General features: G+C 44.8%; 1 protein-coding gene across 2 annotated transcripts in view; it reads left to right on the top strand.

The window, feature by feature from the left end:
• The window catches only part of WDR31 (WD repeat domain 31), a 607,423-nt gene that overhangs the window by 437,514 nt on the left and 143,780 nt on the right, over positions 1–26,129 (top strand). For both annotated transcript variants that reach the window (XM_069609820.1, XM_069609821.1), the window contains exon 6: positions 21,083–21,183. In XM_069609820.1, the coding sequence (XP_069465921.1) occupies positions 21,083–21,183 (101 nt within the window). The remainder of the gene's footprint in view (positions 1–21,082; positions 21,184–26,129) is intronic.

Here is a 26,129-nt window from a genome sequence, read left to right as displayed (position 1 = left end):
TATTCCAAAAGACCATTATCAAACCACTCCTCAATCTAACACGTTTTGCTATGACTTTTATGGGACATGACAAATACCAGTTAATGTCAGAAATATGGCATAGTAGCCAAATGAGCAGTGCAGCACTCACATATGTTGGCTGAGGAATGATCTTTAAACACACTACAGTTTATGCTGTTGGGTCGCCACTTGAGAGATTCCCTCAGTCTTGTGAGGAGGCCTTATGTTTAAAATTAAGTGCTGTATAAGCAGCAACGCATGCCGTACCTTTATTGTAACAGTCAAAGCATAGTTACATAGCATAATAGCAGGGTGTGTGATGGGTCAAGAGTAGGAGTTGGACACAAAGGCATGATTTTGTGGCTATAAACCTTTATTAACAAAAGAAGGATTGTGAAAATGCCTATATTTCCCTACACCTATGAGGGGTTTCCCTGCCTCAATAAACCTAAAAAACGGATCATTCAGGATGTCAAAATAAAAAGTCTTCTGTCGTGTGTCCAAAACTCTAATCTTCCCCTCACACTTGAAACATAACAAACCATGATGGGGACAACCTTTTTTAACTGCTTAGTGACGTAAACACAAAGTTCCAAATGTGACAAAACAATATATGTGTTCATAGGTCTCCAGGGTAACAAGAAGGAAGGGTTGTTTCCTTGCCCTAGAATATTATATAATTATTATTATTATTATGGTATTTATTGGGCGCAGACCTAGCTTTGAGAAGCAACCGAGGGCTTTACAGAGGTATACAACCGTACAGATGCATAACGGAGTGCTTTTCACAGGTAACAACAGATCTGATATACAGCAGGGATAGGATACAGAGGAGTACAGAGGAGGGGGTACATCTGTACCGGGTGGTGGGGAGGAGAGGGGCAGGCAGGACTAGCAAGTCAGGTGATGCAACCGGCGACATGATTGCCTAGGTGTTGAGGAGGAGAGACTCCTTGAATAGGTGGATCTTGAGTTCTTTTTTGAATTGGAGGAGCGTGGGGGTAGGTTTGATGCTGATGGGGAGGGAGGTTCCATTGTTTTGGGGCATATGCAGAGAAGGCTTGCCTTCTGCTCCTTCCGTTTTTGCAGCGGCTGATTTCAAGGATGCACCTGTCCTGACTTCTGGTGTTGTGCTGTCCACTGTAATACAATGTTCTAATGTTGAGATCTTCTTTAAACAGTTACAGGTGTCTAAAAATATGCCTGGTATACTCTCCTGCCAGGTTCCAAGCTCTTTATCACACAAAGTTCAGATTTCTTTGGACTATCTGGTGTACTCTCCTGCCAGGATTCCCAGTTCTTTATTAAATAATAGTTCAGTTTCCCAAGACCTGGTATACTCGCGTGCCAGGTTTTAACTGTCCTTGGTGTGCCTGGTATACTCTCCTGCCAGAGCTTGCCCATACCTCCATCAGTTTTCCTTTTCTTCAGTATTGACAATAATACAGCAATTTCCATCTCACCCCGTCTTGGGGTGTTCAGCCTTTCAGCAGATTCCCAAATGTTTTTCATTAAGGGTTGGCTTCCTTCTTGGATAACATTATTTGTGATCTTGAGTTTTTGGTTTTGGTCTTCGACCAATGCTTGCTCAACTCTTTGATGTGTCTCCATTATGCTCTTAGTGTTATAATCAAGGATTTTATACACTGTTGCCTAGTTCACTTGACTTCTTTTCCATATACTTTCAATGTTATCACTATTGGGTTTAGACAGTTCTTGTTTATTTATTTGATTTTGTTTCTGTGAGCTTTTAATGTCAGTATTATTGGCTTTTAACAATGCCTGTTCTTTCATACGTTTACTTAACTCCATAATGCAGAGGGCGGCCTCTATGGCTCTTTTGTGGTACACGCACTGAAGCACCCCAGTGCACTTATGGTTTTCCCCAGACTCACCTATTCGTATTTGAGACTTCTGCATACTCCACTGTGTGTAGGTTGCAGCTCGAATCTCGTCCTTCATGTGGTGTCTGCGTCAGTCCTCTTCGGTCCGCTTTCTGCTTCGGCCTTCACTCTGGAGCTTCTGCTGCTCCCAGCCTTGCGACTGCAGTCTCCCCAACTCGGACTCTTCACCACAAGACTTTTCAAGGTTCTCTCGCGTCACTTTCTCCACACCGTGCCGTTGCTGCATCCCGAACTGCATCGGGATCCAAGCAACTCCATCTTCTCAGATCTTTTTTGGTTTTAAAGTTCCTGGCATTGGTCACATGATGAAAACAACAAGTATGCGTTGGTGGTTTCTCTAAGGGAGTAATCTTCATTACTCGGTTTGTCTCTACATTTGCCTTGACACATATAATCACAGTTAAGGATTTTGCTTACATCTTCTACCATGCAATATGACGTAAATACAGCAGGTAGTGTAGCATTACTGTTGTCACTTTGACCCAGAGGGGAATTGTATGTTTCGAATATTGAAGTCTTCTCTTCCCGGGATTGGTTTCTCCCCAGGTGGTCCTCTCCCCAGGGTTGGTGTCAGGTAACCTCTGCCCTTCCCTGGCTACCTAGGAACAGACTTTCCCCGGAAGTTAGTCATGTTGCCTTCACCATCCTTTCCCCTCACTCTCTGGCCGGCATACATTGGTCCTCCTCCTACCCCCACCTGCGAGGCTAAGAACGTCAGGGTCATCTTTGACTCCACCCTTTCCTTCTCCGCCCACATCTCTAAGGTCGCTAAAAAGTCAAATTTCCTACTGCACCTCCTCAGAGGTACTCTGCCTTTCCTCTCCTTGCCCCAGAAGCTCATGGTATCCCAAGCTCTGGTTCTCTCTAGCTTGGACTATTGTAACAACCTCTTTCTAAATCTACCTGCCTCTACTCTCCGCTCTCTGCAACTAATCTAGAACAGGACTGCGAGACTTGTCCTTGGCCTCAAGCCCTGGGATTGTATCTCTCCAGCTCTGAAATCTCTCCATTGGCTCCCACTGTATGCAAGGATTCAATTCAAAACCATCTGCATTGTCCACAAGGCTTTTTGGGGCCTGGGTCCAAAATACCTTCAGCTATCCCTCCGCAAATACCTCCCCTCTCGAGCTCTTCCCTCCTCTACCTCCAACTGCCTCAGGGTCAGCTGGGGTAGATCTCTGTCTTCGGCTGGGGCCTCCCTCTGGAACAGCCTCCCTGCCACTCTAAAACTTGAGGAGAACCATCTCTGGTTCCGGAAGCACCTCAAGACCTTCCTCTTTTCTTCTGCCTTCGCTCCCCCTCTCCTCTGCTGATCTGTTCTCTCTTGGCACCGTGCACCTGGCCACCCTCTGTCCTCCCGGCCCAGGTACCTGCTCACCCTGCCACCCTCCCAGACTGCCTCCGGGCCACCCCTTGCACTGGGGTCTGTATCTGTACCCATACTGCCCCCCTTTTTCTTCCTGCATTTATCAGACCTACCCTGTCTGCTGCCTTAAACCTAGCACTTGCAAATTTCTGGCTGCACTACCACTGTTTGTTGCCTTTATTATTTATTTATTGTTATTTATCTGTTTCTCCTCTGCTTCGCACTTTCCACTTTTCCCCCCTTCCATGCACTTTTGCCCTCTCCCATGCACTTGCGCGTTCTCAATGTCACTGGGCCTAGTAAGATCGCTGTTTTGTTCTCCCCTGTTCCCCTCCCTTGTCTTGTCACGCTCTGAAACACTTGTGTATGAGCGCGATAGAAATAAAATATCAATATCAATTCAGGTTCATAACAGGTGCCAAACTGTCACTGCAAACAGAAGTACAGACATCTGGCCTCTTGTCACATATCATTTGCCGCCTTTCATCAGTATAATTAACTCAGCCTGCAAAGATAGCTCAGTCTATATTGTCTCACTATAGATGGCTATCTATTAATATACTCTGAACATCTTTTCCCAAGTAAGGCACTGTGAAGGACCAGAGGGGGGGTCTGTACTTCCGCTCTCTATTTGGTAAAGGAGAGGCACAGAGGACTCCTGCCAAGATTCTCAATAAGGTATCAATGGATGAGAAATCAAGGCCTAGCTTCTCAGGAGGTGATGCAAGCTGGTTCTTAAGTACAGTGTAGTCCCCAAGCACCCACAAAGGAATGTCCGCACACTGTATCGGTTAAAACACAGTCTTTATATAATTAATATTCAAGGTTATGTACAATATCACGATAACTCACTTTGTACTCGGTTATCTATAATGGAAAATATATACAGTTCTACGTGGTACCATGGTTACTATTAGATCTCTTTAAAGTGCATCAACTGTACGGTTAACTGGCACACAAATCAGTTCGTAAAGGAAACCAACCATAGAGGTAAGAGGAAAGCAGTTGGTAAGAACAATTGGCAGAAATACTGGTCACTACCGTTAAACACAGTTCTGTGTGGAGATCCCCCCACCTGGGAAACCTGTAGAATAAAGCTACAAGCCCAGTCCATATATTGTTCCCAAGAGACTTCCCAATAGTTCTGCAACCCCAAAGTATCTGGCGTTCTAGCGTTCCTCGTCGGGGAATCGACGGCCCTTCTTGAGTGCCCTCCCTTTAAGGCAGGAGTCACGGGTCGTCGAACGTCCGACAGAGAACAGGGTGAGCTACAACGGCAAAGTGGCAGCTTCATTCCTCGCGGTGCTCATTGATGGGGAAGCGTAAACGTCCTGCAAGGAAGAGGAGTGCGGGGCACCTCGGTGTCGATAGTTCTGGACCGCAAAGAGTTTGAAGAACTGTGGCCCAGAAGGGCGTCGAGTCGTCGGCTTCTCTGTGGTCTTCGGGTGGTGGGAAACCCACCGGTGGATGCTCCTCAGCGCTTCGACGGTCAGGCCTTCTCCAGCGGGATAAGACGGCGGCGATGTGGACGAGAGCATCCTTGGATTCGAAAGTTCTTAGGCAAACGGGAGCACGGTGGCTCTGGTCGGCAACGGCGGTCGTCGACAGGGGCGGTCAACAGTCCAGGTGCTTTTCCTTGGGATTCCGTGGCAGTTCCCGTCTCGGGTCGGCAGCCTGTCGAAGGTCTGTCTACCAGGGAGCTTTGGCAAATATCAGCTGGTGCACGATGGTCCCTCGTAGCTCGGGAAGAGGGCGGCTTTCCAGGTCCTCTCTGGGTCAGTCCTTGGAGACACAGCAGCTTTCAGATTGTGAAGGAGATCAACAGCAATTCTTCTCGTCCAGCAGGGCTTCAAGGTCAAGCTTCAGTTTCACTCCAGTTACTCGTCATAGTGGACTTCAGCTTCTGAACATGATTCCTAGCAGTGAGAGGTCCCCAGATAGACTGTTGATCTCCCATTCATTCCGCTGGGTCATAATCAAGCATCCAATCACGGCGAAGGGCATTCATGCAGGCAGGCAGCCAATCAGGCACAGGGGGCATTCAGGCCATTCACTTCTCTCCAGACACTCACAACAAGTTATGTGTATTGGGACAAGTACTCAGCCATCCAACACTCCATACTGCATTCATACCAGTTTCGTGCAGGGCTGTCTCAGTCACTGTGTCAAACACCAGATACTAGACACCCACAACTGAACTGCACGCAGGGGGTTATATTGATTTTTAGCAGTTTTAAAAATATAATTGGTGCTTTTAAATTGCGTTTTTACTGTTTGCCAAATTCGATTTAATATTATTCTTGAATTGCCTATTTACACTTTTGTTGCCTCTGACACTGTGTTGAAGCCAATTGAGTAAGCTACTTTAGCCGTGTGATTGTATCTGAGAGCTTTACTCGGCACACACAAGCTAGGTGCATTACTGAACTACAATTCCTAGCGGGATTGTAGTTCTGTGCCTCCATTTAGTCCGTCCTCCGGCGCGAACGTGCCTGCGCGAACGGAACTGCGAGTCTGTGCGGGTCCGTGCAGGGACGCGCTGACGTGCCTTCCATTCTGCTGATTAGCTATCGCAGACTTCATGGCATCCCCAGGTAAGGACTCAAGTTGCCCACAGGAACACGCCCCTGATAACCACTTAATTAATACTCCCCCTGGGCAGGGGATTTATACCCAGCTCACTGTCGCTTTACTCAATACCCACTCCGTGGCTAAACATACTCTAGATCTACATGACTACATTCAGGAACAAAAGCTGGATATCATGTGTCTCACAGAGACATGGCTCACTGACTCCCATGGTCCCATCATAGAACAGGTGACCCCTCCAGGTTACGTATTCTTTGGCAAACACCGTGAAGGGTTCATGGGAAAAGGGGGTAGGGGTGGCCATCATATGCAAGAAATCTCTAGGCTTTTATGAGGTTAAGATTGAATGTCTGGGGACTGACATGATTCATGCAAAAATGACATCCAATCCTAATTTTACCTTGAACTTAGTCCTTCTTTATAGGCCACCTGAAGACTCTGATAGTTTTAATGATGATATTGTGAATACTGTAGCACCCATGATGACCATCAATACTGGGTTAGTCGTTATGGGTGACTTTAATTGCTGGAAAGGCGATAAAAGGGATAAAAAAGCCCTGGCATTTGAAAAATGCTAGGTAATCATCAGATTACTATCCACAATATGGATCCCACACATAACAAGGGCCACATACTGGATTGGGTTTGTAGTGGTAATGTACAGGTTGAAGATATCATGACCACCCCATGTATCTGGTCGGATCACTCTTTTGTTATCTGTGCATTGAGACTTCCAGCCCTGGCACGTAGAGTGCATGTTCCCAAGCACTCGGTCCCAGCTCGTAATCTAAAGAATATCACCACCTCCATTTTGGTCGACTACATGCACACTTTGATGACCTTAACTAATGATACTGATGACCCTGAGACGCTTATAGATAGTTACAATAGGGAAACTACTGAAATGCTTGACAAATTTGCCCCCTTAAAAGATAAATTAGTTAGAGACTTACCTAACCGTCATAGATGGGTTTCCCACTCCCTGGCCGAACTCAAAGCCAGTAAAAGGCAGGCCGAACACATCTGGTGGAAAGATAGCTCTGTCACCAACCTGTCTGATTGGAAATGTAAAGAGAAGAAATACAAATTTGAAATTATTGAGGATAAGAAAACCTTTTATAATAATCAAATTAACTCAGCTGGAGACCAGACAAAGCAATTATGCCGCCTTTTCACATCCTGGGAAAACCCCACTGCTTGTAGTCCCCCCATAAAACCCACAACCAAAGATTGTGATCGGGTAAAAGCGCAAGACAAAATAAAGCAAGAAGCATTGGCATTCCCTTTGCCTATTGTAAAACCTTTGTCAATGCCTATAGAGGAATTCTATTCAGGTACCAATCCGACAAACACTCAGTCGGATTGTATACCCAAGATTGCCACCTCACCCAGTTTAGCAACAACCTTTACCTTTAGGGAATCCACTGTTCATGAAATTACTAATATTCTTAAAAGGATGCATCCTACAAACTGTCCTGGTGAGCTGCTTCCTTCTAAACTCATTCTGGAACACAAGGAAATGTTTGCCCCCTTTCTTTGTAGATTTGCTAATGCTTGGTTTCGGTTAGGTGTCATCCCCAGTTGATTAAGAATGTTGCAGTCTCCCCCCTATTAAAGAAAGCAGGACTAGATCCTATCGACCCAGCTAATCTTAGACCAATTACCAATACCTTATTCTTTCTTAAATTTGTAGACAAGGTAGCAACCATCCAACTTATGTACAGATGGCTTATGTACAGATGGCTGGTATACTACACGTCAAACAATCGGGTTTTAGAAGCCATCATAGCACTGAGAGTGCTCTCTTGGATCTACAGACCCTCATGCTGTCTAAACTGGAGGAAAGTAAGTCGGGGCTGCTGATGCTGTTGGATTTATCAGCAGCCTTCAACTTGCTTGATCATAAAATCCTACTTGACAGAATGAAGACTGTCGGGAGCCTCTCTGTCAATGCCATAGCTTGGTTGAGATCATTCTTGGAGGGCCGACGATCACAGGTGTACTGGGGGATAGTGCTTCTAAATCACAATTTATATCTTGTGGTGTACCCCAGGGAGCATGTTTATCTCCATTATTGTTTAATATTTACATTCTCCCTCTCCGTAGTGAATTAGAGTCTTTTCAGATTTTCTTTTGTATCTACGCTGATGACTTTCAGTTGGTTCTCGATATCACTGGTGATTACGATGCTGACCAACAAACAGTGAATATGGTTTACCTACTGATAAAGCAGTGGATGTCCACCAATTGGCTCTGCTTGAATGCCTTAAAGATGGAACTGATGCTATTTGGCCCCCGTCAGGTACTAACCCAGTTGGACCAAGAGTATGTAAGTTTCAGGATAGATGGCAGTTAAATTAAGGTTGTGCAGAAAGTTAAAACTCTGGGCACCTTCATGGAAAATAGCCTAGACTGTGAAGCTCATGTCACAGCCATTACTAAGAGCACAAATTATCATCTTTAAGTGCTCAGGCAGGTCGCCCCTCTTATTTCAGTTGAAAATCGCACCAAACTTGTAAGAGCCGTTATGTTGCCACGTATAGACTACTGCAATGCGCTCCTAGGTGGGGCAAGCAAAGTTAATATCCAAGAACTACAAAAAGTCCAGAATAAAGCCATCCGCAGCATCTTCCAGATGAAACGTTCAGAACCTACTACGGCAGCTAGGAAAAAACTACACTGGCTTCCTGTGGAAACCAGAATCCAGTTTAAACTCCTAACTATCTGCCATAAATGCATTTTTGGGAATGCTCCAACTTATCTGAAGGACGTTGTTAGTATTTATCAGCCCAAAAGAAACCTTAGGTCAGCTGAAGACTTCTTATTAGGACAACATCGAGTGAAATGATCGCGTGGGCTCGGCAGGGCTTTTTCCACTCAAGGAGCGAAGACATGGAATGCGTTACCGGCTTCCTTGCGTAAGACTAAGGATATCCGTGCATTCCGGAAACAACTGAAAACATATCTCTTTAATTAGTATGTATTCTCGATAGCAGCTCGGTCACTATACCTGTCTCTCGGCGCCTGGATGCCTACGGGCTTTGGCGCGGTACAAGCATAAATAACAAATAACAAAATAACAACACAGAATGCATATTCGTCACATACTCCATTCACCCAGGTCCCACCCACAGGCATAGCCACAACATACGGTCGTTGGGAAGGCTCCAGCCAGTCTGGTCAGCACTTCCCCACACTACCATATATGGAACTTCCACCCAACAGTCAGTCAGGGGGAAGGGACAGAGTCAGGGCTTCCCGGGACTTCGGGAAGATCAAGGTAACAGGCGATGGAAGGAAAGAGGCCACGGGGGCCATCTTGTCTCCATCAGGAATCTACCGATTCCAATGACAGGGCCTGGGCATCCCAAAATGGAGGACACTCTGGGCACCAGTCAATTCAGCACGGAGCTGCCACCAGCCCGTACCCTGCTCTGTGGGCAACGCACAGGTGCCCAAAAACATACACTAGGGGCACAGGGTTGTACCCCCCACCCATGGGTGCCATAAGGGTATCCCATGGGTCTGTTCACCAAAACCAAAGGAGAGAGCTGCACCGCCAGGAGTCCCACATGAACTGATCTGGGCTTCCTTATTTATTGAAGAGGCCCCCTGACCTCAGCCCTCGACCCCATACCAGCCGGGGTGCTTACGCAGTATTCTTGATTACGGAAAAGATTGTAGTTCGGGAGGATATCTTGCGCTCACACCATACACTTGATCTAAGTTTTAAATTTTTACAAGTCCAACATCATTATTCATAAAGTCACTCCAAGTGTTCCTTCAATATGAATGTTTTTAATTCTTCTAGAGAAAAACACAGCCGACACGTGTTTCGACCACCGGTCGTTCTCAAGGCTGTACAAAATGACACATTAATTTCCATGTACACTCCCTATATCTCTTAAATTTGAGATCTCAATGTCAAATGATCACACTTGATCTCATGTTGAAAATTCAGAGTTCCAATCCTGTGCGGATGAGTCTATTGAGTTAAATGAATATTGGAAATTCCCGTAGTCTTATAATTGTGAGTTCTAGGCTCCAAAATTCAAAAATCACCATTTACTGGGCTTGATCCCAATCTATGTTCATCTAGCTTCACAAAAAGGGTATTCTTGATTACGCCACCCTTGCAGTCGCAGAATTGACATTATAGATTTTTACCTGGGGCACAAGTGTAATAATGTATAGGGAAGTCAGGGCAAATAAGCCAACACACTGTCAGGATTGCTCAAGCACACACTAGAACCCTTTATGCATTAAATGTTACATTGTGTACTAACGCACAATTCCCCAAATTTGCTTTACCATAACAATTTAGGGCATGTCTGCCTCCTTCTCTTTGGCAGATCTATTGTCCATCTAACAGGATGGAAGATGGACATGCACCCAGGCTATCACAGCCTTCGCTCAATGCATCCCCATCCTCCTATTTCTCCCTGGCTCACTTTCCCTCCTCCAGCAGACCAAGGCCTGGATACCCCTGGTGGGGGGCACAATATGTCACTCCACAGAGAAGCCTGTGCTCTCTGAAACCACTATGATGGTGATTTAGAACAGTATAAAAACATAACTTGTTTATTTTCTGCAATCATATGCCAAGCGCAACTTTAAATGCCTCAGTACTATCATCCAATTCCAGTCAATACCGCTTATGCATGGTTTGTTCCTTTATAGAGCTTTATTACTATTCCTGTCACATGGTCAGATCACTACGTGGTAACTTTTGTCATCCCATTGGGACAGACATAGAATGGAAAAAACCACAGCTGCAAATGTTCAAGTGGTATGTAGTGGTATGTAGTAAATTGAAACTGGATACCATTACAAGTGCTCAACTACTTAATGGTCTGACTATCCTGTCACCTTACTCAAAAGTTCTATCAGACTTTTACATCTTGTCTACAAAACCACTGTGACACTTTTGCCCCTATGAAAAGTACCAACAAATATGGAAGCAGGAATAATCGATGGTACAATTAATCATTTGAAAAAAGATTACTGTAGGAAGGAAACGCTATGGCCTAAGACTAGGACCTGCAGATTGTTAGAGGCCAAAATAGCATTAAATGTTTATAAGAAGAGCATTGTTTTAGCTAAAGCCTCATGTCTTCAAAAACAGATTGATCTTGCCCAGAACTGACCAAAAGCTCTGTTCACAACTTCAAACATGTTTGTACTATTCCTCATCTTTCCCATCTCGGGCTCTGCATCATATTAGGATAAAAATGGACTCAGCCTTTAATCCAACAAACAATTACGTCAAATAAAAAGACGATCGTTATGCAAGATTTGACATGTCCTAAATTTGTATTTACGCCTGTGGTTTTGGAAACGGTTTCCAACCGTATACGTAAATTAAAGCCTACAAACCACAACTGCATATTTAGCTAAGCGGCACGTGGTGGCCTTAAGTGGGCCTCTTCTGTCCATTATAAATGCCTCTTTAACTCAAAGGTTTTTCCCAGTGGATCTAAAAAAATCACACCTTATGCCTCTTTTGAAGAAAAATACATTGGACCATGAGGTATATTCCACCTATCGTCCAATCTAAAATCGTGGAAAAAATTGTTTCGGTGCAATTGCAGAATTTCTTGGAAGAACATGGGATACTGGATACATACCAATCACGATTTAGGCCAGGACATGGGACCGAGACAGCATTTGTGTCAGTTTGGGACGATATTTTGAAGACTGCCGAGGAGGGTGATATTAGCATGTTAGTCATGCTGGATCTATCGGCAGCCTTCGATACTGTTGATTTTGAGATTGAGGTGGCTCAGGTGTCCAAAGAATCACTGACATGGTTTACTTCTTTTTTAACCAACCGAACACAGCATGTCAGGCTGGGCCCACACACCTCTGATTCTTTACCGATTAAATGCAGAGTGCTCCAGGGTTCTCCCTGTCCCCTCTGCTATTTAACCTTCATATCCGCCCTTTGCTGGATATTTTTTCAGAATTTGATCTGCATTACTACTTATACGCTGACAATACGCACATCTACATCTGGCTAAAAGAACCTGTGGAAGCAATGGACAGAGTCCATTATCCTGTGCCAGTAAAATAAATAGGTGGCTGTTGGATAACAAACTCCAATTAAATCCATCCAAAACTGAGATTATAATATTTGGGTTTAAGAAAAAACTGGTTAACATCTCACATTGTATTTATTGTCTAGCGCTATTTGAGGTCCCACCCTCATTTTCATCCTAGGTAAAAAAAAAAACTTTGATGTATTTGGCAGGCAAAGTAAATTGCAGCTTACAGATAAATGAAATTGTCAAAGCTGTCTACTTTCATCTGAAACTACTGAAGCCCCTGCTACCACTTATTTCAGATAAAGACCGTTCATTGGTAGTTGGTGCATTAGTCAACTCTAGGTTAAAGTATTGCAACACCCTGCTTATTGGAATTCCAAAACAGATGCAAAGCTTGCATGTTGCTCAAAATGCAGCTGTTAGGCTTGTTTATTCATTGCCTAGTCGTTAGGCTATTTCTCAGTTTTGGAGAAATCTCCACTGGTTACCGGGGCCAGCAGAGGGTCTTCGTTAAGAACCTCTGTTTAGTATTTAAATATATTCATGGGCCTGCCCCTATATATCTTTCTTCAAAGATTGCTGCCTATCATAAGATTGTTGTCTCCGATCCTCAAAACAACACCTTTGAGGGTTCGACCATCAAGATCAGTCTCAAGGGGTGACAGATGCTTTTCCTATGCAGGTCCTTGAGCCTCGAACTCGCTGCCACAGGATCTCGGGAAAATTGAATGCCTTTGTGAATTTAGGAAAAAGTTGAAGACCTTTTTATTTAGGCAATTGTTTGCATGACAAACTGGTTTCCTGCCTTTATTATTATACCCTCTGCTCCCAAATGCATTTGTTTTGCTTGGTTCCACTTGGATCTGCGCGGTAGAAATATAAAGATCAAATCAATCAAATCATTACAGATTCTTCTCACTCCTAAGCGCTGAAAAAACTGATGTTATTAATCCATTTGATCATACTCAATGTATCAAACTTGAAAGGATGAAAGGCTAAATCGTCCCTGCTGTGAGATTCAAACTGGCAAAGGATAGACGGGACCCATGTGAGAGGTGAGCACTTCTGAGCTATCCAACTGGACACCTCAGATAGCTTTCATGTGAAGCAGGCGTTTTGCTAGGTCTGGAAAAGATCCTGGGCTACGCTAATGTCTGGACTGTCATGACTCGGGGCTAGCTAGCCTTTTTTTTGTAGCCCCTGAGCTTCTATCTGGGGCTACAACCAAAAGACCAGGGGCTATAGCCCTCTGACCTCCTACCCCTCTCCCCCCCAGCAACGCCTCTGATGTGTAGCACTGTACAGCCTCACCTGTGCACATTATGGTCATTCCAAGCAGAATCTCAAATGCCACAATAAGGCCACCTGATGGGAGTTAGTTTCTCAAATGCAGTGTGTTGGCCCAATATTGTGAAGGGCTACTCAGGTGAAAAATAGATCAATTTGGTCCTCAGAAAAATACCAAATCGAATATTTTGGTCCCCTAGAAAATGTTTGTGAATGCATTAACGTTTGTGTACTGATTTGGTTTAATGTATCTGTTCTTTTCCGTGCCTAGATGCTCTAGATGCCTAGATGCTCTGTGTTAGCTGTAAGGAGGTATGATTGATGGTATGATTGATGGAAGGTGCACCAATATTGCCTCATAATCTAAGAGAGGGGTTGTTGCATAATGACCTGCCCAAGCGATTATGACCCCTCCCGAGGTCTATAAGGCGTCTCGCGCATAGTGGTAATAACAATACATGTTTTGGAGTTTTTGAGGTGAAAGAAAAACATTACTTCACTAATGAGTAAAGTCAATAAACAAATTGAGTTAGTAAATTAAATGTGTTTTTATTTAGTAATATTTAAAAAGGTTGCCTTAACGTTTTATATTGCCAACCTGGTTATACTGAATAAAGTGGGTTTAACACAAGCATGCATTAGGTGTCATGTAAAAGTAAGGATTGCTCTATAAGAAAGTGAAAGTATTTTTCCATGTTTCAGCTTTCTCATTGTTGTGTAAAAAATAATGTTGGAGCAAAAAACCAATGGCTCCTCCCAGAGAAGTGTCTTGTTGAAAAATTCTTGCCTGAAAATTGCATTGTTGTTTCCTTGTTTGCTTTCGAAGACTGAATGTTGAGAATGCAGTCAATACATGTAGTTATTGACTGCACTCAGAACATTGTGATTGGCTGGGAGGAGGTCAATCACGATACCCATGTGCTAATAAGAATGACTAATATAGGGACCTTTTGTGATCTAGTTGCTTGTTTTCAACTTGAGGTAACCAAACCTGTGGGAGGAATCTAACTCTATGAACTGTTTCTCTTACTTGTCCATGTTATTTTAACCTTACTTTATTTTTACAATGCTTTTACTAAATGATAATTTTATAAAGTTACATTTTTAGTTATTTAGATGTTTATTAAAATGTGTGTGTCTCAAGATAGACGGCTCTTCTATTTTGCAGCAGTAACTACACAGATCGGTGAGATACTAGAAGAACACTGATTGCTTAAGGCAATGCAGTTGTACACAACATTTTACAGGTTGATGTCAGTCTGTAACCAGTATGATTCTTGAACAATGGGAATGGAGGGGTTAAGGGGTTAAGGAAAACTGATGATTATATAAAGTCCTTTTCAAGGGAGGCCTTTCGAGCTTTCCTGAATGCCTCAGGGTTGAGAAGTTCCCCGATATGTGGGTCCAAAGCATTGTAAGGCAGTTGCTTATGTTGGCACATTGTGTTATGAAATCTAAACATGTATTTGCAGGATGTCATTGTTCCAGATAAAGGTGCTCAGTCACATCAGTCAAAAATGCAGATGAAATATGAATAAATATGCATATAGTACGAAGGGGTTGAAAATGCCTGTGACTGGAATATTTATCTTCTGTGCTGAGCAGCATGAACAATACAGAGTGGCTTGGAATGCCCACCAATCAGCAGCCAGCCTGGGGGAATCCCTCACTGCCCCAGTTACCACATCATCAGAGCAGATAGGAGTGACACCCTCTATAAGTGCCCGGCATTGTAGGGTATCATGCTGTTTCATCGACAATAATTACTTTGTGGTAATTTACTACGAAGTAATTACTTCGAAGTGTCTTTGAAACGTATAGGTATTTGTTTGTGGTAAAGACATTAATGAAGGGGAAGAGGGGGCATGAGGGGAGAGGACATCCCCCAAATTGAGAAAAAAAACACTATTCGAAGAAACATGTCAAAGTAATGGTTTGTGGTTGTTTGTTCATCTGATAATTGTTTGTGGCGAACTGTTTAAAATCAATCTGTTGGCATTCGAACAATTACCAGACCAAGAAACAACCACAATCCTTCTTCACATTGAACCCAAATGCACCCACCCCCAAATTCCCTACTCACTTACCTGCTTGCTCGCCTACAGGTCCCATGCAAGCATGCAGCGTCGGATCCGTCCCTCCAACGTGCAACGGATCCGACGCTGCAGGGTGCCTTTTTCTTCCTTTACCCTATTTTTCATTTTGGTCCCCCGCCTCCCATGTTGAGGAAGTGGGGTACACCCCTTAAAGCCCCAAGGCCAGAAATACCAAGCATGAGGTGCAGGGGACACCCCTGCAACAGGGACACACCTGCAACACCTGCTCCACATGTTTGGTATGTTTTATAATCGATTGAATGGTACTGGCCGTGTTCGGTCAAATGTACCATTCGATCGATTATAAACAATCAAATAGGCTAATACCCAAAGTAATTGCTGTTCTCGGTCGCGCGCACCAGACCATTGCGTGAACGGTGTCACCGCCGTAATGCAAGCACCCACGGCGAGATGCACCGGGTACATTGGTAGCGGTACATCCGTTTCCGCCACCTCCGTACTGGAAACTGAAATACTGGTGCTGGAAACACTGTGATCGCGAAAACCAGAAAGAGAGCGGCAGCCATTACTTAATCCTCAATCCACTTCCATTCTCAGTCACCACAAGACCTACAGCTCCTGTGACTGCTGACAAACTACTACTGAGATGTCATCAAGGATTCCAGCCACCCGCCAGCGCAAGCCCCGCTTCAGTGAGGCAGAAATGACAGTGCTCGTTGACCACATTGTGGACAATGCAGCACTGCTGTTCAGTGCAGATCAAAGGCGCAGCACACAGCAAAAGCGCAAGGATATCTGGGCAGCGCTGCACAGAAGTGCACAGCAGTTGGAGTCACAGTGTGCACGGTGAAGGACTGCCACAAGAGCTGGGACGATCTGCGCTGCGTGTCTGTAACCTGATGGCAGCACACAGGCAGCACAGCACTGGCACAGGAAGGGGACCACCTTCCCCACTGAAGCTCCAGACCTGGGAGGAGAGGTGCAGCAGCATCATGCACCTAGAGGGGATTGAGGGAATTGGTCAAGCAGAGGTCAGAGCTGCCTGAAGCAACTCACTCCCTGCATGCCCCTACCCTCTCGTCTGTCTGCAAACCCAGGGCCTGATAAAGCCTCCTTCTCTTTCTCTACAAAGGCAAGAGTCACCTAATCTCTGTCTGCCAACTAAACTGTTTACCCATTCCTCGTACCAGTGTAACTCAAAACATCCTTCGCCGAACCCAATGTTGAGCTGCTCTGTGTCTCTTCAGTGGCTTCAGAATGGCTTAGAATCCAGCTACATGCTTTCTAGCGTTCACTCTTTCTCTCGCAACTCAAGCGCTATGCTATGGCTCAATGCATACTCCTAAGTGCACACTCATGCGTGTCTCTAATGCATACATAATAACATGTGTCTTAACTTGTCTCCTACAAGGCACTTAATATAACAGGCCTCTCTCTCTAGCAAATGCAAATAGCTGAATAATATGTGGATAACTAATGTCACTACTAATCAGAATGAAAGATGGATAAATGAATCCCTAAATGAGTCACTGAATTACTAATGATTCACTAAATGATAACATACTAGGCCTATTCATATAATATATGGTTTCACACCAGGGCCTAGAGGCACACAACACATGCACCATTGACCCCCCCCACCCCCTCAGCCAGGGCCCAGAGGCACACAACACATGCACCATTGACCCCCCCAGCCAGGGCCTAGTGGCACACAACACATGCACCATTGACTCCTCCCCCCAGCCAGGGCCCAGAGGCACACAAAACATGCACCATTGACCTCACCATGCACAACACCCCCATGTGACTACACCACCAGGACAGGCAGACGGTGTGCAACTGTGTGCAAGCCGTGATCTACACACCTGAGTGCATCACCCATCAAACTAACAGCATGCCCTACATTCCCCCACAGGCACATCAACCGACAGTGACTCGGCACAACAGCCAATGGCAAGGGGGACTGCAGGCCGTCGTACAAGGCATTCCGAGGACCCCACTGCCACCACCTCTGGCACACAAGCATCTGCAACGGTGACGGTGCCCGACAACACAGACAACACCATCCATGCTGCGCCTGCAATCCAGCATGTGCCAACCCAAGATACTCCTGCAGTCACTTCCAATCCACCCACCAGTGGCCGTCAACCAACCAGCGACAATGACGCAGCCAGTGGCGAAAGTGCGCCTGGAGAACAGGGCGCTGATGCACCCGAGAATGCAGATGACAGGGCAACACCACACCAGAACAGGTGGCCATATTCAGCCCCATGGGACTTCACAGTCCATTGCGCTCCCCCACACCTTCCGTCCCGGAAATCTGTGCGCACCTACAGCGCATTGAGGAGCACCAAGCAAGTCTGACGCAGCTTTTCGAGCAACAGCTCAGGAGTGAAGGCTGAAACTGGAGGGGGCCCGTCTACAATGGGAGAGCACTTCCACCTCTGTGCGCCCCCTCTCTTGTGCGATAGGGTGGTTTGCCACGACAAACATGGTCCTATCACGGCGGGTCAGGGAGGGCAACGATATTATGTCCAACATAACTGAGACAATGCTGGTTGCCCAGCAGGCTTTCCTGGGCCGTGTGCCACCAACAAACATTGCTTTGCCCTCCGCCAGCAGCACAGCCTCGAGTTCAGTGACCAGCAGCCCTCGTAGGAAGTCATCACGGCTGGCTGGAGGCTCTGGAAAAGACAACTATGTGCACAAGCGCAGCCGAAAATAGGCTGTGTATTGCAGAACTGTTGTCCCACTAGTTGTGATGGGGTCCGGGTTGGTGGGTGGGTACGTTGGGGAGGTGGGGGTGGTCCTTAGTGGGGTTAGTCAGTTTGGGCCTGGTTGGTGGGTGGGTACGTTGGGGAGGTGGGGGGAGGGAACATGTGTTCTTCATTGCATTCCAATACCTGTTTCACCTGCTAATTCTGAAATACACTGGCGTGAAAATACAAATGACAGCTGGACAATCTCATTTCGTGTGTATACAAACCATTTACTGTAGTGGTACCATATGAAGTGCAGAATGTGCATAGGAAGTGTATCAGAAAAAATTGAGTTTCAGTGCAGCACATGCATGTTGTCCATCAATGGCACCCCGGCCCAGTAGTGCACCCATCCCATCACCATCATCAGCAGCCATCAGCATCATCATCCTCATGGGCTGCCTCGATGTCCGAGGGCAGTGGAATGTTCCTGTGTATGCACAGATTGTGCAGCATAGCACATGCAAGTACTATTTTCCCTGTCTTCACCGGGCTGTACTGCAATGCGCCCCAGACCTTTGGACTGCTGAAGGCCAGGTTCCACCACGCGCCACGTATCATGCCACATGTGCGTATGTGTGCCCAGTTGTAGGCCTCCTCATGCCTGTTCCGTGGCCGTTGTATGGGCGTCATCAGCCATGGCGTGAGTGCATATCCGGCATCACCTGCATGGGAGTGAAGGCAAGGGCACATGTTACTGTTTGTGGTATTACTGTCTGTATCAGATGCAGTCCACTGATTCCCCTTCTGGTAATCCGATGTGTGAATCTTCTATTGGGCACACTTGGATCACATTTCCATGCTGGGGTCTGTGATGCTTAGATTTGTGGAGTGATGTTCGGCAAAGACATGTTCCAAATGTAAATGTGTTCAGATGTGGTGGGCGACTCCGGCATCGTGACGTGATGGCCAGATCTGCATCAGGAAGACACAGATCGCTGCAAAGATGTGACCACTGCACACAGCACGAGATGCGCCCATCGTGTGCATGGGAGCGGCAAATGTACATTGGGTGGGGGAGGGACTCACATCCTCAGGTTGATATTGCATGTAGTGCACTCCATGGCTAGGGTGTACATGGAGATAGGCAGGGCATGTTTTTGCGTGACATGGCATGGGGTGATTTTCAAGTTGCCGCAGTGAGCTGTGTGGATTCTGCCGCTTGTCTATCACCCCCAATACACAGGGGTCTTGCATTGGCAGTTGTGCTTGCTCGACTGCCTGGGACAGTGTGGGCCTTGACTATTCCCCCCGCCCAATACACAGGGGTCATGCATTGGCAGTTGTACTCACCCAACAGCCATGTGCTTTGTCCTGCATAACGTTCCATGTAGCGTGGCAATGTTGAATTCCACAAGACTATTGAGTCGTGTGTGGACCTTGGGAAACGTGCACAGCAATACGTGATCACTTGTTGGGCATTGCAGACCATCTGAATGTTCAGTGAGTGGAATTGCTTCCGATAGCGGTATTGCATGTCTGACAGTCAACTCCATGTGCGTGCAATCTAATGCACCTATGCAATTGGGCATTCCGGCAATGGCATGGAAGGCCACTTTAGTGGCAATGACTTGGGCAGGGGTACGGGGTAGGGAAATGTAATCTGACGCATGGCGCGGCAGCGCATCAAGTACCTGCACCAGTATCCTAGAAAAACAGGGCTGTGACAGCCCGTGCAGCTCCCCAACTGTGTGCTGATAGGTTCCGGTGGAGAGGAAATGCAGTACGGAGACTACCTTCAGTGGGGGCGGGGGGGATTGCATTCTGGATGCCGATGCGGCTGCTGATGTCCTCTTCAATGAGCGTGACGATGGATATGATTGAGGCCCTGTCAAGCCGGTATAATGTGTGTATTTGTCCTCGGTCAGGTTCCAGGGTGAGGCCCTGATGCAGGGTATTGCTGGCTGCCTGCGCGGTGGTACCTGCTACACATTGATGTTTTGGATGGCCGCCGGGTTCCCAATTTGCCTCCTGCGCCTACACCACCTCCTCCTCCTCTGCCTCAGTGCTGCTCAATCTGCACTGCTGCTTGCAGGTTCCCTATCCCAAATGCTGATATGGCGGCTGACAGCATTGTTGTGTTGGAAGGTGGCTTGAGTGTGGGTGTGGCCCTTTTGTAGGCTCTCAGTGGCCTATAATGTGCAGCTGGCCTCATTGTGCACACCTGGGTCCTGTTTCAGCTCACCTGCCACTGTTTAACGCCATTTCCGCGGTGTCGGCAGTACTGGCACAGTGTTTACACCATGGTCATGGCATTGTTTCCGTATCCGTGTTACTCGTAATGTGCCCGGTGTTGCGCATTGCCAGTGATTGGGGCTGCGTCGGCGAGTCGTCCCGCTGTTTCTGTCCACAGAGCTACCGGGTGCGTTGACACCGCGGGGGTCACTTTGCGTTGATGGTGTTTCTGGCATCGCAGGTCAGAATGAGCCGGTCAGGTGACCGGTGCCGGTACGTCCGCACCGGCTGACTTGTAATGAGCCCCTTTGAGTCTGGGGGGACTCAGTTCTGGAGAAGGAAAGTTGCTTAGCAGTAACATTAGTTTTAACCTGGGTACCTGCCACCTATTTAAATGCAAATGGTGTACTTGCTGTCTGTTTTCAGAGCAGTAATTGGATGCAGAAATTCAAAAGGAAACTAAAACTTCTCACATTTCAGGAGCACAGCCTTCTGGGTGTCATCCCGGTCAACTGTGCTCTAAGGTTAAAGGGATCTGAAGCCCAATGTACAACAAGATTAAAAAAGGAATGTTCAAAGAAGATTTCTGGGATTCTCCCTTACAGTGAGAAGCTTCTGAATATGGGATGGTACCAATACTGTAAAGCTATTGTTAAGTATGTAATTCAAAATGAGTGTATTTTCTGGCTTCCAAGGTACAGGAAACCCGATAAACATACTTTTGTTTTGGAGCAAATAATATATTTATGAGATGTTTTTACCACATTTTTTAAGATTTGCACATGAGCAAGTGAGGAGATGCCTTGAGAGGATGTTTAGATATTATCGGAGATCTATTCTGAGTTGATGTTTTTTCTATCACCGCTGGTTCTTCTCACAATTCCAACTGTTGGTTTTACAGACTCTTGCAAGTTGTTCAGCGGCTCTCGGGATAACAGCATATGCAAGTGGGATATTGAAACGGGGCAATGTCTCCAGAAAGCTGCCATCTCGAGAAATCTGGTAAGGATGAGTATGGTTTATAATAAGAATGATGAGGGCAGGCTTTACTAATATGTTTACTGGTGTAGGAATAACGCTCTATAATTATAATGGGTGGATGAGAATATGTGAGGCATTGTAAAACTGAGAATATCAGACTGTTTAGTGTTGTAAGTTCAATACTTGCAGGGCTAACTCACCCTGCCATCAATTAATGGAGTATCAATGATTTTAGTCTGTTATTTTTTTAACCTACAAAATAGCCACCTGGGAATCAATATACCACACACACTCACAAATTACATTTCAATACTGTATTTGGAAATGGTCATTGTGCGGTAGCAAAATAACAAACATGGAAGGAATAAAGTGGCAGAGTAAGGATTTTCAGCCACTAATCAAAATACGGTTCTCTGTCATTTCATCGACGGGTGCAATTTCGATTTTTTTTATGAGTATGTTTTACCGAAAAAACTCATCGTAATTGTTTATTTTTTATTTTTGTGGGTCTTCCTCCCCCCTAAACCCCATCCCATATTGTTTGTTTTACCTATTCCCGACCCCCCACATCCCTTATATATACTTTTCCAACCCCCCCTATATATTTCGATTCGTTTTTTCAAGTAAAATGTACTCATAAAAAAAACCATTGAAATTGCAACCGTTGAGGAAAGAACGTTATACCCAAAATACAGAGGTAGCTAAAAGTTCGAAAATCTCTGAGGAAAGTGGAGAATGGTGTAACAAAAGAAAGTCTCATGAAGCAAAGTCCTGTTAGTTTCAGAATGTTAGATGCTAGCTCATGTTGAAGGGTTTCCCTTACTTTCACTCTCTAGAGCTGTGTTGCATGCTTTGGGAAGTCCTGAGCCTTACTTCTATTCCTCAGAGTCTGGTTTGGTCAAGATGGGGTACTCCAGTTTCATGGTGACATGTTTTGGGTTAATCTCCTCCAGCAAATCCCTTGGCAGATCGTTGTAATTGTCCCATTGAAGATTAATGCCTCTGCAAGTACATGCTCGCTTCTATCTGGGGGGCAGTTCATCCTCAGATTTAAGAATTGTGGCAGACACAAACTGCCTATATTGCACTAAAAATACATAGCTTGTTCTGTCGGACCGCCCCACAATGTTTAAATCGCACTGCTGTTCTTCAGCTGATACATTGTATCACACTGCTGCATAGCATTTTATTTGATGATATTGCGATTGTGTATCAAATTGAGTATACTGAATGTTGCACCACTATTGTTCACTTCTATTTTGTGTCATCATTATAATATGTTTTTTCACAAAAGATGGAATTATGCAAGTAAGGCTATCATTGCACTATTATTGACACACACCTGAACGCTCACCTAAATTAGACTGCCGATTAACTGAATCTAACTTCTCAGTAAATAATCCTAGAGTCCCCAATTTATGTATGAACAGCAAGAGGGCACGCGATCCCCTAATGTCTAAAAGGGACGATTTTGGTTCCTTAGCTGTTAATTTTGACACCTCTGGCAATAGACAAATAATTGCAAAAACACTATCTGACTCCTATAAGGACTCATCCACCCATGATTGGAACTGCCTTCCCAAGGTGTTTCAGCCACAGCTTTTAAAACAGCACTAGCACATTGTTTGATATTCGTTCCTGGAACACTTTTGGGCATGCCCATTACAACTCTGAGGAGGGGTTGTTGGAATCCATTGTTGAATGTAGTGTGGTGGCATTGTAGGAGACTTGGATGATGGATAATCTGGAGGTTGATGGTAGACAAACGATTCATATCCCTGCAGAAAAGGATCCTAAAGGACGTCTCAAAGGAACTCTAATTATTAGTGTCTGTGATTTTATCATGATCGCAGCCGTAGACATCATCACTGAAGGTGTTTTGGCAAAAGTACTGAGTTCGAAAGATACGAAAGGCACCCTTAGGTGACTATTATTAATTAATGTTTATGCTCCCCAGTACAGTTCCTGTCACCCCAGAATTATTGCGGGGGGGGGTTTCAATTCTAGAGAATCTTCAACACGTACCTACACTTATTTGTTTTGATTTTAATGAGACCATCCGTCCTGAATATGTTCTCCTGTCTAATGATCCGATATCCTCTAAGCCTATAGTGAAAAGTACTGATCTTAGGGGGGGGCCTGTTGGACTAAAATGTTGTACCATCATGGCTTCTCTATGCTGAATGGTCAGTGCCCAGGTGATTGCCCCCTTAATTTTATGAGAATGGCTGGCAAGAGTGCATCAATTATTGATTATGTTTTCGTGAATGCTACTCAAAATGTGTAATTTAAGAACTTAATACCATCAATGGCTTAGAAACTACTTTCGACAGTAGGATTTGGCTTTGTGGCAATCGCTGGCCTAATGCACCAATAATAGAGATTTGACTTCTTTTTGGACAATTATGAGAGGCACGAAGCCTATTGAATCCCTTATTAGTGGAGTCTCGCAAAATGCTTGCGTTAGTCATATTAATAGTACTATTGATTTGACTAAAAATGAATGTGATAACAGCAATTTGGGATCACATAAATGGACTTAACTCCACTTCTGTCACACATTTTGTTGAACTAATAAAAAAAGAGTACAAATTCCCGAGCACATGGGCCAGATGGCACTTGCAATCTATTGCTGAAAATGAATCCTATTATCTGGGCTGAGGCTCTACTCAAACTATTTCATATGATCAGGCATGTTACCTCGCTCTTGGACCAATAGTATTATCGTTCGATTCTTCAAAAAGGGACTGTGTGGTAACCCTGCAAATGATTTGCTTGCGCCTTGCTTAACGAATTATATGCGTGGATTAGTGTTTCTGGTGTTCTACCTAAAAATCAAACTGGTTTTCAGAAAAATCACAGCATCTTGGATAACATTTTAACACTGGTCGCAGTTTTTGAAACAGCTTGGAAAATGCATCAACAATCAGTAAATGTTGCATGCATTGATTTTAGTGCTGCTTTTGACACAGTAGTGAGAAGCAAATTATGGGTAAAGTTGCAGAAATTGAAGATTCCAAATAGGCTGTTAAGTATGATCATTGCTCTCCACTCTAATACTAAGGTCAAGGTATGACTTAAGCAGCATGATATGGTCACGGACTAGGTGCGGACAAGTACCGGACTAAAGCAGGACTGCATACTGGCACCCACCCTATTTTATTTATATTTGGCTGATTTGACCGCTGTAATTGATTTCAGACTGAAACTGTTCTCTGAACGTTGGGGGGGGAATCTGTCCAGTGGCTAGGATACGTGGATGACTTGGTCATAATGGACTTTACCCATTTTGAGTTGCAATTGCAATTGAATTCCTTACATAAGTATGCTTACAGAATGGAGTGAAAATAAACAAAGAGAAATCTAAGGTTATGGCTTTTCCATCAGACTAACCGTAAATATAAAAGCTAAAGTGGACTCTCAATGGGCTTACCTTGGAAGTTGTTCCTGAGTATAAATACCCTGGTATAATTATGGATCAAAAGCTTAACTGGCGTCCCCAGCTACAAAGTGTCCAGTTGAAAGTTCTTCAGTCGATTGACGCACTCAGGGATTTCACCTTTTAGGCATGTGGGGTTTTGCTTTTAATACCCAGTATATCAAATTCAAATCCTCCTGATAATCACTTCTGGAGCAGGAATCTGGGCAGTAAACCTGGGTAAGGCCTTACCTTATTGAGAGAAAAGCCTTAAAACTATACTCACATTGCCATACTCCCATTGAGTATGTCTTTTTAGTATTTAATATTTGCAAACATAGTTCCATCATGATAGCCTGACCCCTTATTTTTTATTGGAAATTCATCCATGCTTGTCAAGGTTACCTAGTTCAGGCTACCATCAGTGATTTTAACTCCCGTGTGGCGAATATTTGAACTGAAACGTCCCCTTGAGAAATTCATCAATTTTAAATATTTGCATTGTAAAAACATTACCCAACAAGTAACGAAGACATTATGAACAGAATTTGATGGACATGCCGACTAAATCTTCTATTACCCTATATATCGTGGTAGTGCTACAAGCCACGACCGGACAAGCATGTATCACCCTTTTCCACGATACTGGCGTTCTTTGGAAATATTTAAAAATAAAATGTAATCTTGTCAATACACATGAGAAGGTAGGAGCCAGATAGAAAATACCTCGATTGGAACTTAATATTAGGCTATGTGGGGAATTTGTTTTGGAGACCTCCACACATCTTTTAATTCACTGTAATAGTCTAAGGAATGTTCGTGATAGAACTTTAAGGGCATATGGCAATCTAGAACGGAACTCACTTGAACTAATCAAGGTTTGGGATTGGTTTATGGCAGGTAATGATGAAAATTTGGTACATTTTTCCAATTTTTGGATATTTGTGCAAGAGTTTTTTTTTTATATCTTACAGGATTTCCATTTTTATGTTTTATCCGTGGAATTTGATGTGGCTGAATTATCGTATTACTTACTCTTTTTACTTTTATCGTTTTGTAATGATAAAAAAAGTAATTGCTGACTATATTATCTATTACAATATTGTAAAAAATGGTCCAATCAATAGAATAAGGACATTGGGAAGAGGCCCACTGTGACGGATTTAGGCCGGGAGCTCTAGGCTGGTGGAGAGTGTGGCCAATTACTGTATCCAGAGGCCTTCCCATGCTGTTCCAGCCACTAGACATAGCAGTATATTTCCTTTGACTTTCACACTTTTAGACCCCTGCTTCTTTATCTCTCACTTTGTGTCATCGCATTTGCACCCAGGGAAGAGCTCGACCAATCGGGTGGCTAGACAAGTGGCCGTGAACAAACAGTGTACCACCTGCGTTTTCCAGCCACCCAAGGATCTTCCCCGGGTGCCACCATCTTGATTGTGAATAGGCAACAGGGAGCAGCTCCCTGTTGCCTCCCCACAATCACTCTTACACCCATCCCTCCAAGACATCCCGCACCCTTCCTCCTCCCTCCCTCGCTCCCACCCCA

The sequence above is a fragment of the Ambystoma mexicanum genome, chromosome 8, assembly GCF_040938575.1.
Source record: "Ambystoma mexicanum isolate Mex_15411 chromosome 8, UKY_AmexF1_1, whole genome shotgun sequence".
NCBI lineage: Eukaryota > Metazoa > Chordata > Amphibia > Caudata > Ambystomatidae > Ambystoma > Ambystoma mexicanum.
Note: the sequence above shows the minus strand (reverse complement) of the source record. Positions and strands in the feature narration are given on the sequence as shown.